Source organism: Nyctereutes procyonoides, unplaced genomic scaffold (genome assembly GCF_905146905.1).
Source record: "Nyctereutes procyonoides isolate TBG_1078 unplaced genomic scaffold, NYPRO_anot_genome, whole genome shotgun sequence".
Classification (NCBI taxonomy): domain Eukaryota; kingdom Metazoa; phylum Chordata; class Mammalia; order Carnivora; family Canidae; genus Nyctereutes; species Nyctereutes procyonoides.
In genome coordinates, this window is record NW_026575120.1 from 45,913,568 (window position 1) to 45,925,934 (window position 12,367).

The 12,367-nt window shown below is 40.2% G+C and overlaps 1 protein-coding gene across 4 annotated transcripts in view; it reads left to right on the forward strand.

Moving 5' to 3' along the window:
- The window catches only part of MCPH1 (microcephalin 1), a 229,912-nt gene that overhangs the window by 87,799 nt on the left and 129,746 nt on the right, over positions 1–12,367 (forward strand). Inside the window, exon 12 of one of the 4 annotated variants that reach the window (XM_055334858.1) lies at positions 1,705–2,798. The exons of the other annotated variants lie outside the window; for them this stretch is intronic. Within the exon in view, the coding sequence (XP_055190833.1) occupies positions 1,705–1,758 (54 nt within the window). The 3' untranslated portion in view covers positions 1,759–2,798. Of the gene's footprint in view, positions 1–1,704; positions 2,799–12,367 lie in introns of those variants that run through there. 4 annotated transcript variants of the gene reach the window in all.

The window sequence follows — 12,367 nt, forward strand, 5'->3', positions numbered from 1 at the left end:
CTTGTAAAGGAGCCTTCTAGCAGTTCTTCAAAATTAGATGGTTGTATGTGGCCCAGTTAGTCATATCAAAAAAATTATGGCGATTTTATAACAAAATTCGGTTTGAATTTTTATTTAAAAAAAAAAATTTTTTTTTTTTTGGACAACCCTGTTGACAATGCATATGTGTTTACGCCAGTGCCTACTCTCGTTGTTAACCCCACTGTTCTCACCAGAGAGAATAACTTGTGTTTTTGCTTCTTCATGACTAAATTGTCTGGCAGATACAGAGAAACAGAAAACCGTGTCACAAGTTGCCCTGTTTCCTATTCGTGGGAGACAGGAAGTAACACAGAAAAATAAAGAAATCGATTTGACCGAAGGATCCCCATAGACCAGAGCTTCTTTGCTGCATTGTATTTAAGCATAGTGCTCTTTGAATTCCTTAGAGCGTCTGTCTTCTAACTTTCACCTATCTGGTGTTTCCCCCATTCTCCCCTGACTTATCTACAGTGCTGCTTTACCTATCCTCTGCTTTGTGTTCAGCGAAAGGTAGTGGAATGCCAGTGACCTGGGCTTCTTCCTTCTGGCTCCTGTTACATGATAAAGCCCCATCTCCACCTCAAAGACACCACAGAGCAGTGAGGAGTAATTCAGCCTCTATTCAGGTCAAAACATGTGGATTCTGAACAGTTTAGGAATAAGGCCTGATACAGAGTTCCTGTCAGTTCTACAGCCAAATTTCAAGACAGTTTAACTGTTGACGAAAGAACAAAAAACACTTCATAATCAAGTGTTTCATAAAATCAGAGAATGATGTCATGATGAGTTAATTTTCTTGAAATGATGTGATGCAATTTTGACTTTCTCACACTGGATTCAGTACATGGTGAGTCTGATTTAATTGGTGTGAACATAGAATCAGGTGTCAAAATTAGAATGAGGCCTGTGGTTCCTGCAGTGTGGACCTCTCGTCTGCTAGTGAAGAAGGCTGAGTTACTCTCCTAGAATTTTAACCAGGGGCAGAACTGGACCTGAAGTCTAGGGTTGTCTCTGGTGTTGTAGTCCATCATGCTATCCTCCCAAGACTGTAAAAAAGAATCCTCTTGAAAACCATTCTCTCTCTCTCTCTCTCTCTCTCTTTTTAAACTTAACATCTGAGCACATTCTAAGAATAATGTTTAAGCAAAATGTGCTTGGTGTACCACATTTGTCACTAGGGTTTTTGAGCTGTTGTCTTAAGTTCTCTCTAAGCAAATGTTTGTTGGCTGCAGCCATGCGCTAGACACTTATCGTACCAAGCTGACTGACGTCTCCTGTTTGATTCTTTGAATCGACATAGATTTTATTCTTTTTACTGGGCCACAGATAATTATACCTTGATAAAAAGTACTTACACTTTAAAATATGTTTTCATACACACTGTCTCATCAGGTCCTTACAGAACATATTTGCAATAGAGAAGGAGCCTGTTTGTGTTGAGTGATGGAGATACTAGAAAAAATAACTTGTCCGACTTGAATGTGTACCTTTGAAACAGTCTTGATAAAGGCATTGTCCTAAAGCAGTGGCTGTAAATAGTCATCTCAAAGATGACTACACCTAATTTGTAAACTTGTGTTATTAAAATAATGGGTTCTGCTTGTGGAGACACGTATGGCTTGTCGTACGTCGCTCTTTTCAGTGAGGTAGTTACTGAAGAATGCCCACACTTTTCCTCTGCAGAACCTTGGGCAAGCTGCAGAACTGGCTCTGGGCACCCCAGGACATAGGACATAGGTGGTCCTGTTCTGATCCTCCATCCTCCCCGCCATCCCTTTGGTTCATCCTGGCAATTCCTCAGTGGATCCACTGTGCTTTCCTAGTTCTGTAGGAAATCATGGTTGAGGACAGATAGGAAAAGAGTAATTGCCCTGGAAAATGAAGGGCTTTGGTGCTGCCCTTCCTGAGAACATTTGAGAACATTTGTCAATGGGACCGTGATTGTCATCAAGTACAACTCATAGAGGAGTTTAAGGGAGAGCTGTCTTGGAGCATAAGTCTGTGAAGTCACTCTGAACACAGCCATTGAGATTCCATCGTCATTTTTGGAATTCATATATTTAATAATTTGTTCTTTAATTTTGTGAAGGGGCCAGACAGACTCTAGTTAATACATTCGACATAGCAAAGCAAGTGCCCGGGTCTTGAAGCTGAGACTTTGCATGGAAGAGAAAGCCCTGAGGCGCTTTGAGGAGGCGTAAAAGGATAGGTATTTGGAGAGACTGCCAGGGACCAGAGCACCTGGAGGTCACGGTCAGGAGTTCGGGAAGCTGCTGGAGTGTGTGAACTAGAGAGTGACAGGCTTTTCTCTCTCTGGCTTCTGCGTAAAGAATGGATTGCAGGAAGGTGAGATAAGCAGACTGACCAGAGGAAGACAGTTATGATCATCTGCGTCAGAGATTACAAGGAGAGAGAAAGAAGAGAGAGACACACAGAGAGACAGAAACAGAGACAGAGACACACGCCAGCACACTATGATACAGGGGAAGAAAAACCACGCAGAGAGGAGCAGGAGAGAGGTGGGGGGAAACGGATGCTCTTGAGCACGACTAGCATAGTGGCAGATCGGTGGAGAGAAGAGATCAGACTGCTGTACTTTATTAGGAAGATCTCACAGGACTTGGTAACATGCAGCACGCGTCAATGGAGAAGTCAGGGTGTCTCCTACCCAATTTTTTTTTTACCTGAGCAATTGAGGGTAGATAGTGGTAGCATTTACTGGGGCAAGGAATCCTCAGGGGAGAAAAATGTTTGCAGGTTTGGGGTACAAGAAAAAATTCTGATCTATACATATTGGGTGTGGGATTCCTATTAGACATTCACGTAGAGCTAACCCATATCTCATTAAGTTATGTGTGTGTGTGTGCGCACGTGCGCACATACGTGTGTCCAGAGCAAAGGTTAGGACTATAAATATTCCTTTGGGAACCATTTGTGCATAGATGGTCCTTAGAGTCATGGTATCTAGGAGACGAGTGTACAGTGAGGGGAGAAGCAAAGTCGAACACTGAGCCCCGGGCCAACATTTAGAAGTCGGGAAAAAGGAGGAGGAGGATCAAGCAAGGGAGACCAGGGCAGTTAAGGCAGTGATGAAGGGGAGCACCAGGACGGTGGGATGCTGAGTTAGAGGAGACCGTCCCATAGAGGAGGCTATGTTTGACCACGTGGAATGCCACTGGAAAACCAACACAGTGAAGGCAGAGAAACAGCCATTGGATCTGACGAAGATGGTTGCTGTCAGGAGTCTTGGGAGCAACAAGCGTGAGGAGGAGGAAGTTGCACAATAATGGAGGAAGTAGAAACCACATGACTACTTCTAAACTTCCTGCTGTGATGTGAATCATAGACAACAGTTAAGGCAGCTGGATGGGCAACATAACACGGTTCGAAGCTTTGTAATAAGGCCACTTGAAGGAGCATGTTCCTGGAGCCCGACAGTGTGATTTTACCCCAGTGAGTTGGGCGTGTCCCTGTGGAGCAGCAGAACGTATCAGCTTAGCAGGAAAGAAGAAACCAGATGAAGGTAATGTGTACTTTTTTTTTAAGATTTTATTTACTTATTCATGAGAGGCACACAGAGGGAGGCAGAGACACAGGCAGAGGGAGAAGCAGGCTCCATGCAGGGACCCCGACGTGGGACTCGATCCCGGGTCTCCAGGATCAGGCCCTGGGCCGAAGACGGTGCTAAACCACTGGGCCACCGGCGCTGCCCGAAGGTAATGTGTATTAAAGCAAAAGGTGCCATATTTGTCAAACAGTTTAAAAGCATGAGGCTGAAAATCAGCAAGTTAAGAGACTCGGTTTTATTTGGTATTTGTGGCCCCTTTGTAATTTGGGCCTTCAGGAACCGCAGTGTTTTTTTGTTTAATGGTACATCAGATTCCACTTCCTAATTGTTTTTTTTTTTTTTAACCTCAGATCATCTCCTTGTCGCCTTATGACTGAAGACTCCAAGACACCCACTTAGTATGGAGTTGTGTCACAAATTCAAAGCTTGTTTCCAGAAAATATTCCAGCTGTACCTACAGATACATCTTTCTTTTTCTTTTTTTCTTTTTCTTTTTTTTAAAGATTTATTTACTTGAGAGAGAGAGAGAGAGAGTGCACAAGCAGGGGGAGAGGCACAGGGAGAGGAAGAAGCAAACTCCCTGCAGGGCAGGGAGCCCAATGCAGCACTGGATCCCTGGACTCCAGGGACGCTCAACCGAATGAGCCACCCAGCTGTTCCTGGTTCATCTTATTATGTCACTTCTGCAACTTCCCATTGCAGACCTTCCCATTCTGCAACAACACAGTTGTCACTTGTGTTTCTGACGCCCAACGAAACCGTTCTCACGTGCAATAACAACACAGAAATATCTTTGCTTGAGATTCTCGTCAAAAGCACACAACCATGATTTGATTTGCTGGCACTTCTTGAAGTTTCATGGTCTTCAGCGATTGGTCACTTACATATCATTTTGTATCTGCCAGGAATGTTGAGGATGTTGTTTGCCCTCCATCCTTTCAGGTGTCTAAGCTCTATCCCCAAATTAAAATAGTTTGCCAAAGAACAGCACACGTGAACTCTGTGTCTGCCTAAGTACCTCTGTGAATTAGACTTCCGTGATAGTCTTGAAGAGAGCTGATGGTTTTGAAGAGAGCTGATGTAAGAAATGCTGGATTTTAGACAACTGTCAGTCTTCAAAACTATCATCGACAGCATTGTACATTTTGCTACCTGACACTTTTTATGATCCACACAATACATTTCTCCTAAAATTCATTGCCCTGGAATGTTCTCTACAGAAAACACTTTGGGCTTTTCTTTGCCGGAGAATGAGAAATATGTGACTATAAGTGGTTTTGTCAACTGAAATAGCATCTTGCCATAGGTACATGATGGATCTACTTTTTGAGTCAGTCTTTTTTACCACCACAGGGGAATGTCCTTTAGTGCACAGAAAAAGACCTCTCCACCGAATTTTGTTTTATGCAATTCTTTTTTTTTTTAAGATTTTATTTTTAAGTAATCTCTATACACAACATGGGGCTTAAACTCACAACCTTGGGATCCAGAGAGTTGCACATTCTACCGACAGAGCCAGCCAAGCGCCTCCCCCCTTTATATAATTCTTTTTGACTTTGATTTTATTAGGTAATAACAAAATAAGAAAGAATGGTATACAAATTCTTAACATCATTCACAATTTTTAAGTTGAGGTGTAATCGACATATAACATTCTGTTAGCTTCAGTCATACAACATAATGATTTGATTGTATATGTGAAGTGATTACCCCAGTAAGCCTACCTCACATCCATCACCATACACAGTCATAAAAAATTTTTTTTCTTGTGATGAGAGCTTTTAAGATCTACTCATTTAGCAACTTTCAAATAGCCGCCATGCTGTACGTGACATCTCCATGAGCTGTTTTGTAGCTGGAAGTTTGTACCGTTCGACCTTTCAGGTATTTCTGATTTGCCACGTATGACTTTAGTGTGGTAGAACATTTGTTTCAATTGTTAAATTGTAAACAGTATATTTTGGTGGCGAAACCCCCCTAGAGAGAGCCATACCCTCCTTGGCACAAGGGACTAGGTCAAAGCACAGGAAGTTTCAAACATAAAAGCAGAATGTCTTCAACAGACCCTTGGCTATTTAGCAATTACAAGCACTTTGAGGGCAGAGACCATGCCTGTCTTTTCTCACCTGGCCCAGGACCTGGGATCGAACTGAAACATAGTACATACTCGTAGAATGAGTAAGTGGGTAGGTAGATGACTAAACATACTTATTTCTTTAAAGAACCTCAGAATTTGTTTTTGCCTTTGATGAGCTAAAAGTGTCGTATAAAAACAATGTGCCTCATATATTATGAAGGTATCCACATAGTTCATGATTTTTGTGTTAAAACTCATTGAAAATAAGATGGCCTGATGCTCATCTAAGGAAAAAGAAAAATCCTAATGCCTCAAATTCACAGAAAGAGTAAGAATCAGTGATTGCTCACAGTAGCCATAATATTTTGCTTATTGTCTATGGTGGTAATAATAATTTCCACTGTGTTTTCATACAGTGAAGTGATATGTCTGATGTTTGTTTTAGTTACATTGGAATGTGTTATATTTATTTCTTTGTTTTCATTTTGATAAGAAAAATACGAGCTTGTGTTATTTATAAAGATGTTTGTACTCCACATGTCAGTGTGCTGGTGAAATGCTGGGTCACCCTGGTCTTTGCTTAGCTATATGTAAAAAGTGGCTAATAGTGGGCCGTTAAGCTCTAAGATCCACGAATAATCCATTTTCATTTTTTTCTGGGTGGACAAGATGAGGTAAGACACAAGCAGCACAAATGTCACGTAAATGCCCATATACATGTAACTCAAATTTTTAGTAAGACTATTCGAGCATATATCAATGCACAGCATCCTTTTCCTCTTACTATCTGGTATTTCGTCTCTGTCAGTTGATATCTCTTAAAAAGGAAAAAGACTTCTTAACTACTTATTTTTAGTACTTTATTGCTTATCTTATCTCTCTTGGTTAAATAGGTTGTATTAAGGTTTTGGTTTCTTGCCACTTTTTTTTTTTTTTTTTTTTTTTGAGACAGCCAGAACAGTGCTTTTTAAACACTTAATCACACTTGAATCCCCTGGGGATCTTATTAAATGCAGATTGAGGTCCAGTAGTTCTCCGATCTAAGCTCCTTCACAGGCTACCAGTTCCTAGGTGTGAGTTGCTGGCCCTAGGACCATGTGCTGCATTGGAAGGTTCTAGAGAGGAACCAGCTGCATTTGGAGAGGGAGATGGGGCTGCTTCTGGAGGATGCAAGTCACACAGGAGATGGAAGGAGAGGCACGGCTTTAGGCTCCCTGACCTTGTCAGTGCAAGACTCCTCTGTGGATGCAGAGACCTGAATACTTGCAGTAAGTTGCTTATTCACCTTGCTTGAAAGCAAGTGAGTTTCGAATTTGATTCAGCCTTTCCTCAATTTGTAGGCCGAATCCTTTCTGGCATCTGTCTCTGGAAGCAGAGATAGCCTAGAGGATATTTTTATCTTCTACTACCTGGAACGTGGGTATCATTATTCCATGGCTGCACATCACATGCTACGTGTTTTTGAAAGGTTGATGGACAAGACAGCGAGTTTCAATGGTATAACTTTGCCACTCACTGGCTGTGTGACCAGTAAGGCAGTTCTACTGTCCAAGACTCAGTTTCCGTACTTGTACTTATTTGTAAGATGATTAAAGAGTCATCTAAATAAAGTGCTCCGTAAGCACTCAATAAGTATCAGCTACTGTTATTAAACAAGCATTTTTGACACTTATCACTGGTCTTCATTCAAATCCTAACTTGAATGGACCTTGAAAACATGCTGAGTGAAAGGAACCCGACACAAAGGCCACATGTTGTCTGATTCCTGTCCTGTTGCATATATGGCCTAGGCAAGTCCGCCGAGATCACCTGCTGGTTAGTCATTGCCAGGGGGTAGAGTGTGGCAGGGGGCAGGGGTGGTTACCTAGAGGGTACGGGGTATACTCCTGGAATAACCAAGGTGTTTTGAAAGGAGCGAGAAGTGGTGGTTGCACACATGGTGAATATACCAAATGCCACTAACCTGTACACTTTAACATAGTTACTTGTGCATTATGAGAATTTCAACTCAATCTTTAAAAACCACATATGGAAAATTGCCTCATTGACAGAGGCATTACATCTATGGAATGGGTTTGTATTTTAAAATAACTTTACGGGATAACATAAAGCATTTCCTGATGTTCTGAGATGTGTTGGAAATACAGAGGAATGGCTTATTTTGGAACCAATATTATTGCCTTGAAACTCTGCCAGTTCAAGTTGGTCTTTGCAGAAGACCAGACCTCCTCTGTTTTCTGGCTCCAAAGTGGTCAGGACATAAGCACCCGATACCCTATTCTTTTGTTATTAAAAAATCGTACTATCGATAGCCCCAACTTTTTTTTTTTAAGATTTTATTTATTTATCTATGAGAGACACACACAGAGAGAGGCAGAGACACAGGCAGAGGGAGAAGCAGGCTCCCTGCGGGGAGCGCAATGTGGGACAGGATCCCAGAATGCTGGGATCACTCCCTGAGCCAAAGGCAGATGCTCAACCGCTGAGCCATCCGAGCGCCCCCAACCCCAACTTTTTAATCCTGAAGTGTAACCTAGAAATAGCTTCATTGCCACAACTATTTCATTAGCTATGTGGTACTTTTATAATTTATAATGATGTATAATGTTTTCATGAGACAGGTTAAACATACCTCTTGTTGCAGGGATGCAGAGAGGCAGAGGTTAGTTTAACCAAGTTGCCTGGATTCTGTGGTGTTAATCAGTTTACTACAGTGTGTAGTTATGGAGAAAACATAAATATTGTTCTCTTGGTGGGAAAAGTCATAACAGCGTACGGAGCAGCAAATTCTCTTAAGGTGGTGGTGTTTGAGCAAATTAATTACTCTTATACCTGAGGCAAAGAATCTATAAAATCTGATGAGAAAAATATTTGCAATTTGATTTGTATTGTTTTCTTGGTACCTTAAAATAGCAAAAACATTTAGTGATTACAGTTTTTGTTCCTCTTCTATAAGAAAGAAGAAATTTGCAAATGCTGAATGTATATTTTTATACCTCCGTAAACTCTTGCAGCTAAGTTTTCTAGCAGTTGGTGGGGTCAAGGATGGGTGATAGGAGTGAGAGTAATGATGACAACCTCACTCTTCTCGACGGTTAGAGAAACAAGTATACTTTTGAACTATTTGAAATTAACTAGATTCCCACAGGTTAAACTTGAGGCATAAGTTTCTGACCTTCAGATTAGATTTTGATCAGCAGAAATGTTGAACAATATGAAGTCTTTTGTATTCAAAGAATATTGTTGTTTCCCACAAAGAAGGAAGTTAAGGTGAATGTTAAGAGAAATTAATTTGATTGGTTCTGGTTTATAAAGTGACATTCACTGATCTTGAGCTATACCGACCAGTCTGAATTTTCTGATTATTCCTTGGAGAAGGAGAAGGTGAAGCAGTTCATAAAAGCACCAGGACCAGTAGCCAATGCCAGTCCTAGATAACAATATAAACTTTTTACATTTAAAAATAAAGCAAACAAAGAAACATTGTGCTTTCCATAGGTACATCCATTTACACCCAGAAACACTTTGGGTTTGTGCTGTCCTGTTTTGTTTTGATTTTGTTTTTGTTTGTAATAAATCAAATTAATCTGCCTCATGAAGGAGTTCCAGCAATTGCAGCGCTGTCACTATTTCTCTTTGGCATTGTATTGGGAGTCTTAGTGCACTAAGGGAACTAAACAAAAAATAGGCACACAGATTGGAGTAAATAAAACTGTTTATTCGCATAAGACATAACTGTCTACACAGAGACTATCAACAAATCTACAAAAAAGCTCCCACAGCTAGTGAGTTCAGCAAGGTTACAGGGTACGAAGGTCAATATACAAAACTCAGTTGTATTTCTGTGTACTAGCAATAAACAACTGGAATTCTGGTTTTTTTCCTTAAAAATGCAGTTTATATTAGCATGCACAGAAATTAAAATATTTAAATCCTGACAAAATATTTGTAAGATCTGCCTGCTGAAAACTATAAAACTCTATGAAAGAAATCAAAGACCCAAGCACAGAGAGAGATACTATGTTCATGAATTTGGGAAAATGGATATGTTTTAAGCAATCAGACCCCCCTTCAAATTTTTTTTTCCTTTAAGTATAGTTGACATACAATGTTATATTAGTTTCAGGAGGACAAATGAAGTGATTCAACCTTTACATGTATGAGGGAGTGATCAGCATGGTAAATCTAGCTACTCTGCCACCATACAAAGCTGTCAGGTAGTAACTATATTCCCTGTGCTGTGTATTGCATCCAGGGTCTTATTTATTTTATAACCAGATATTTGTACCTTTTATTCCCCTTCTACGTTGCCCATCCCTTTTCTCTCCTCCCCTCTGGCAACCACTGGATTGCTCGCTCTCTCACTCTCTCTAGGAGCCTGTTTCTGTTTTGTTTGTTTGTTTTGTTTTTTAGATTCCACATGTAAGTGAAATCAGATGGTATTTGTTTTTCTCTTTGGTTCTCCCCCATTTTGATCTATAGATTCAGCTCAGTTCCAATTACAGGCTCAGCAAGATGTCCTCATAGATATCAGCAAACTGGTTCAAGTTGCAAAGCCCTTTTGAAATAAAAGACCAAAGTTTCGTTGGGTAATCACAGAATACAGAAATCTGGGTGATGGTTATATGAGAAGTCTCATTTAGTAAGACTAAAATTATCCAAAACAGAGTGTTTTTAAAGATCAAGTATAATTTGCTAGGCTTTATAATTAAAAAAATGGCACCGCCTGCCCTGTTGTTTCCCAGCCTGGAGTGTTACTCCTGAAGTAGCCGTCTGATATTTTACCTCCATATTTCTGAATGAAATGTTTTTCTTGCCTTTTTATTTTTTTAAATTCACTTTGAGACATTATCTATAGAATTCCTTCGATGGAGGATCAAAATATGACACTATGGCTGCCTTTGGTTACTCCCCACTCTTCTCCGCAGTCTACTCAATATGGTTACATTTTTTAACTTTTTATCGATGCATATAAACACACATTCACACAGGAACTGAGTATGTGGATGCTATTTGAACTGAGCCGTGTAATGTACTATGATTCATCTCTGATAATTTGTGCTTTTTGATTTTCCTGAGCTAATTGTCGACAGTTATTTTGATTGCTTAGTTCCCTACGCACCTATCAGCAACCAATCACAAAAACTTCTATTATTATTATAACTCTTCTCTCAAATCTGTCTCTATGTCAGATTATCTTCCCATCCCATATATTTTTTTCTTGGAGATGCCACCCGTGAGCCCATTTATTCTCTTCCCCTTGAGACTGGTTCTCTCTAGGTCTACAGAGCTGCTGTCAGCCAGGGACTTTCCACCACTGGGATCCCAGGAATTCCATTCTTGTTTGGTTTGGTCTATGTTTTCAAGCTAGAGGCTTTTATCAAATGGGTATAAAGTTATGTTCAATAAGGAGGCACTGAAAAGCTGATTGAAACTCTGCCTGCCCGAGTGGTGTATAGATAATTTAGTGTGAATTGAGATGTTTGAGATACAAGTTTTAGTATTTGCATGTCTTCCCCCCCCCCCCCCGGGGGGCTCATCTGTGTCCCTGGAAAAAAATATCTGGTGTCCCAGGGGGAGGGCTGGTGAGGTTTTCCCTGGTGCTTTCCACCACTGCTCTCAGAACAGGCTGACTTTAGTTTTGTCTTATATTTTAGAGGAGGTTGAATGAGGAGGTAGGGGATATCTCCTTTTTACCCTGTTCTGTGCCCCATTTTCAGAGGTATCCAAGACCACCAACTTGTTTGCCTTTTAGAGAATCTGTGGAAGGAATTGGATGCTTTCTATGGACCTCTTTCTCTAGACATTAAGTTTGAACTTCCTTTGCTCTTCTAAGTCATTTATAATTCATTCATCTGCTTTGCAACTTCCAAAATATCATCCTGTTTTATCTGCTGTAGACTCTTCTCATTCCTTTTAATTCCATCCCTTTGGTTGAGTCTTGGGAGAAGGTGAAGATAAAGGTGTGCTCATCTTGCTATATGTTAACCATAAGTCAGCTTCCTTGTCTTCCTTGTAAATGATGCTATTATTGACTTGCCTTCAGTACCAATGACATTTTCTGGCTTTGGTTCACCGTAGCTCCACTGACTCACATTATTCAAATAGAATGATTAGATGTATATAAAACGAAAGAAGACCATTTGTGTTTTGCCTGGTATGGAATTAACTGCTTGGTCACGCCTACATTGTGGAAATTTGTCTCGTCAGTAGCTGTTAATCTAATAATAAGACAAGCAGTTTCTATTTAGATTCATCAACAGCACGTTTTATGAATGACAGTTTTAAAATGTCAAAAATATTATATTCATTCTCAGTGAATGCTGAACTAACTCAGCCCTCATGCTAAGGGCTATAAACATGGAATTTGATCCTCTGTATTTATGCAACCTAATTTCTAACTTTATTTAGCATCTTAGTTATTTTTATTCTATCACATATACGATGGGAAGTATGATGGGTTAAACTTTTAGTTCACTTAGGGCCTTAACTGTGATCTTGCAGAGTAGATTTTCTCAATATGTAACACTACTAAAGATAACTTTGGCTAATGAAAGAACTAAAGCAGAAAGCTTGCACTGTATTTCTGATTTGATGATTTTGTTACAGTCGAATTAATGTTTTCTGTTATCCCTGTCCAGTATTAATTCTTGGGATGCCTACCTAAATTCACTTTATTAATTCACTTAGCAAAATTCTTC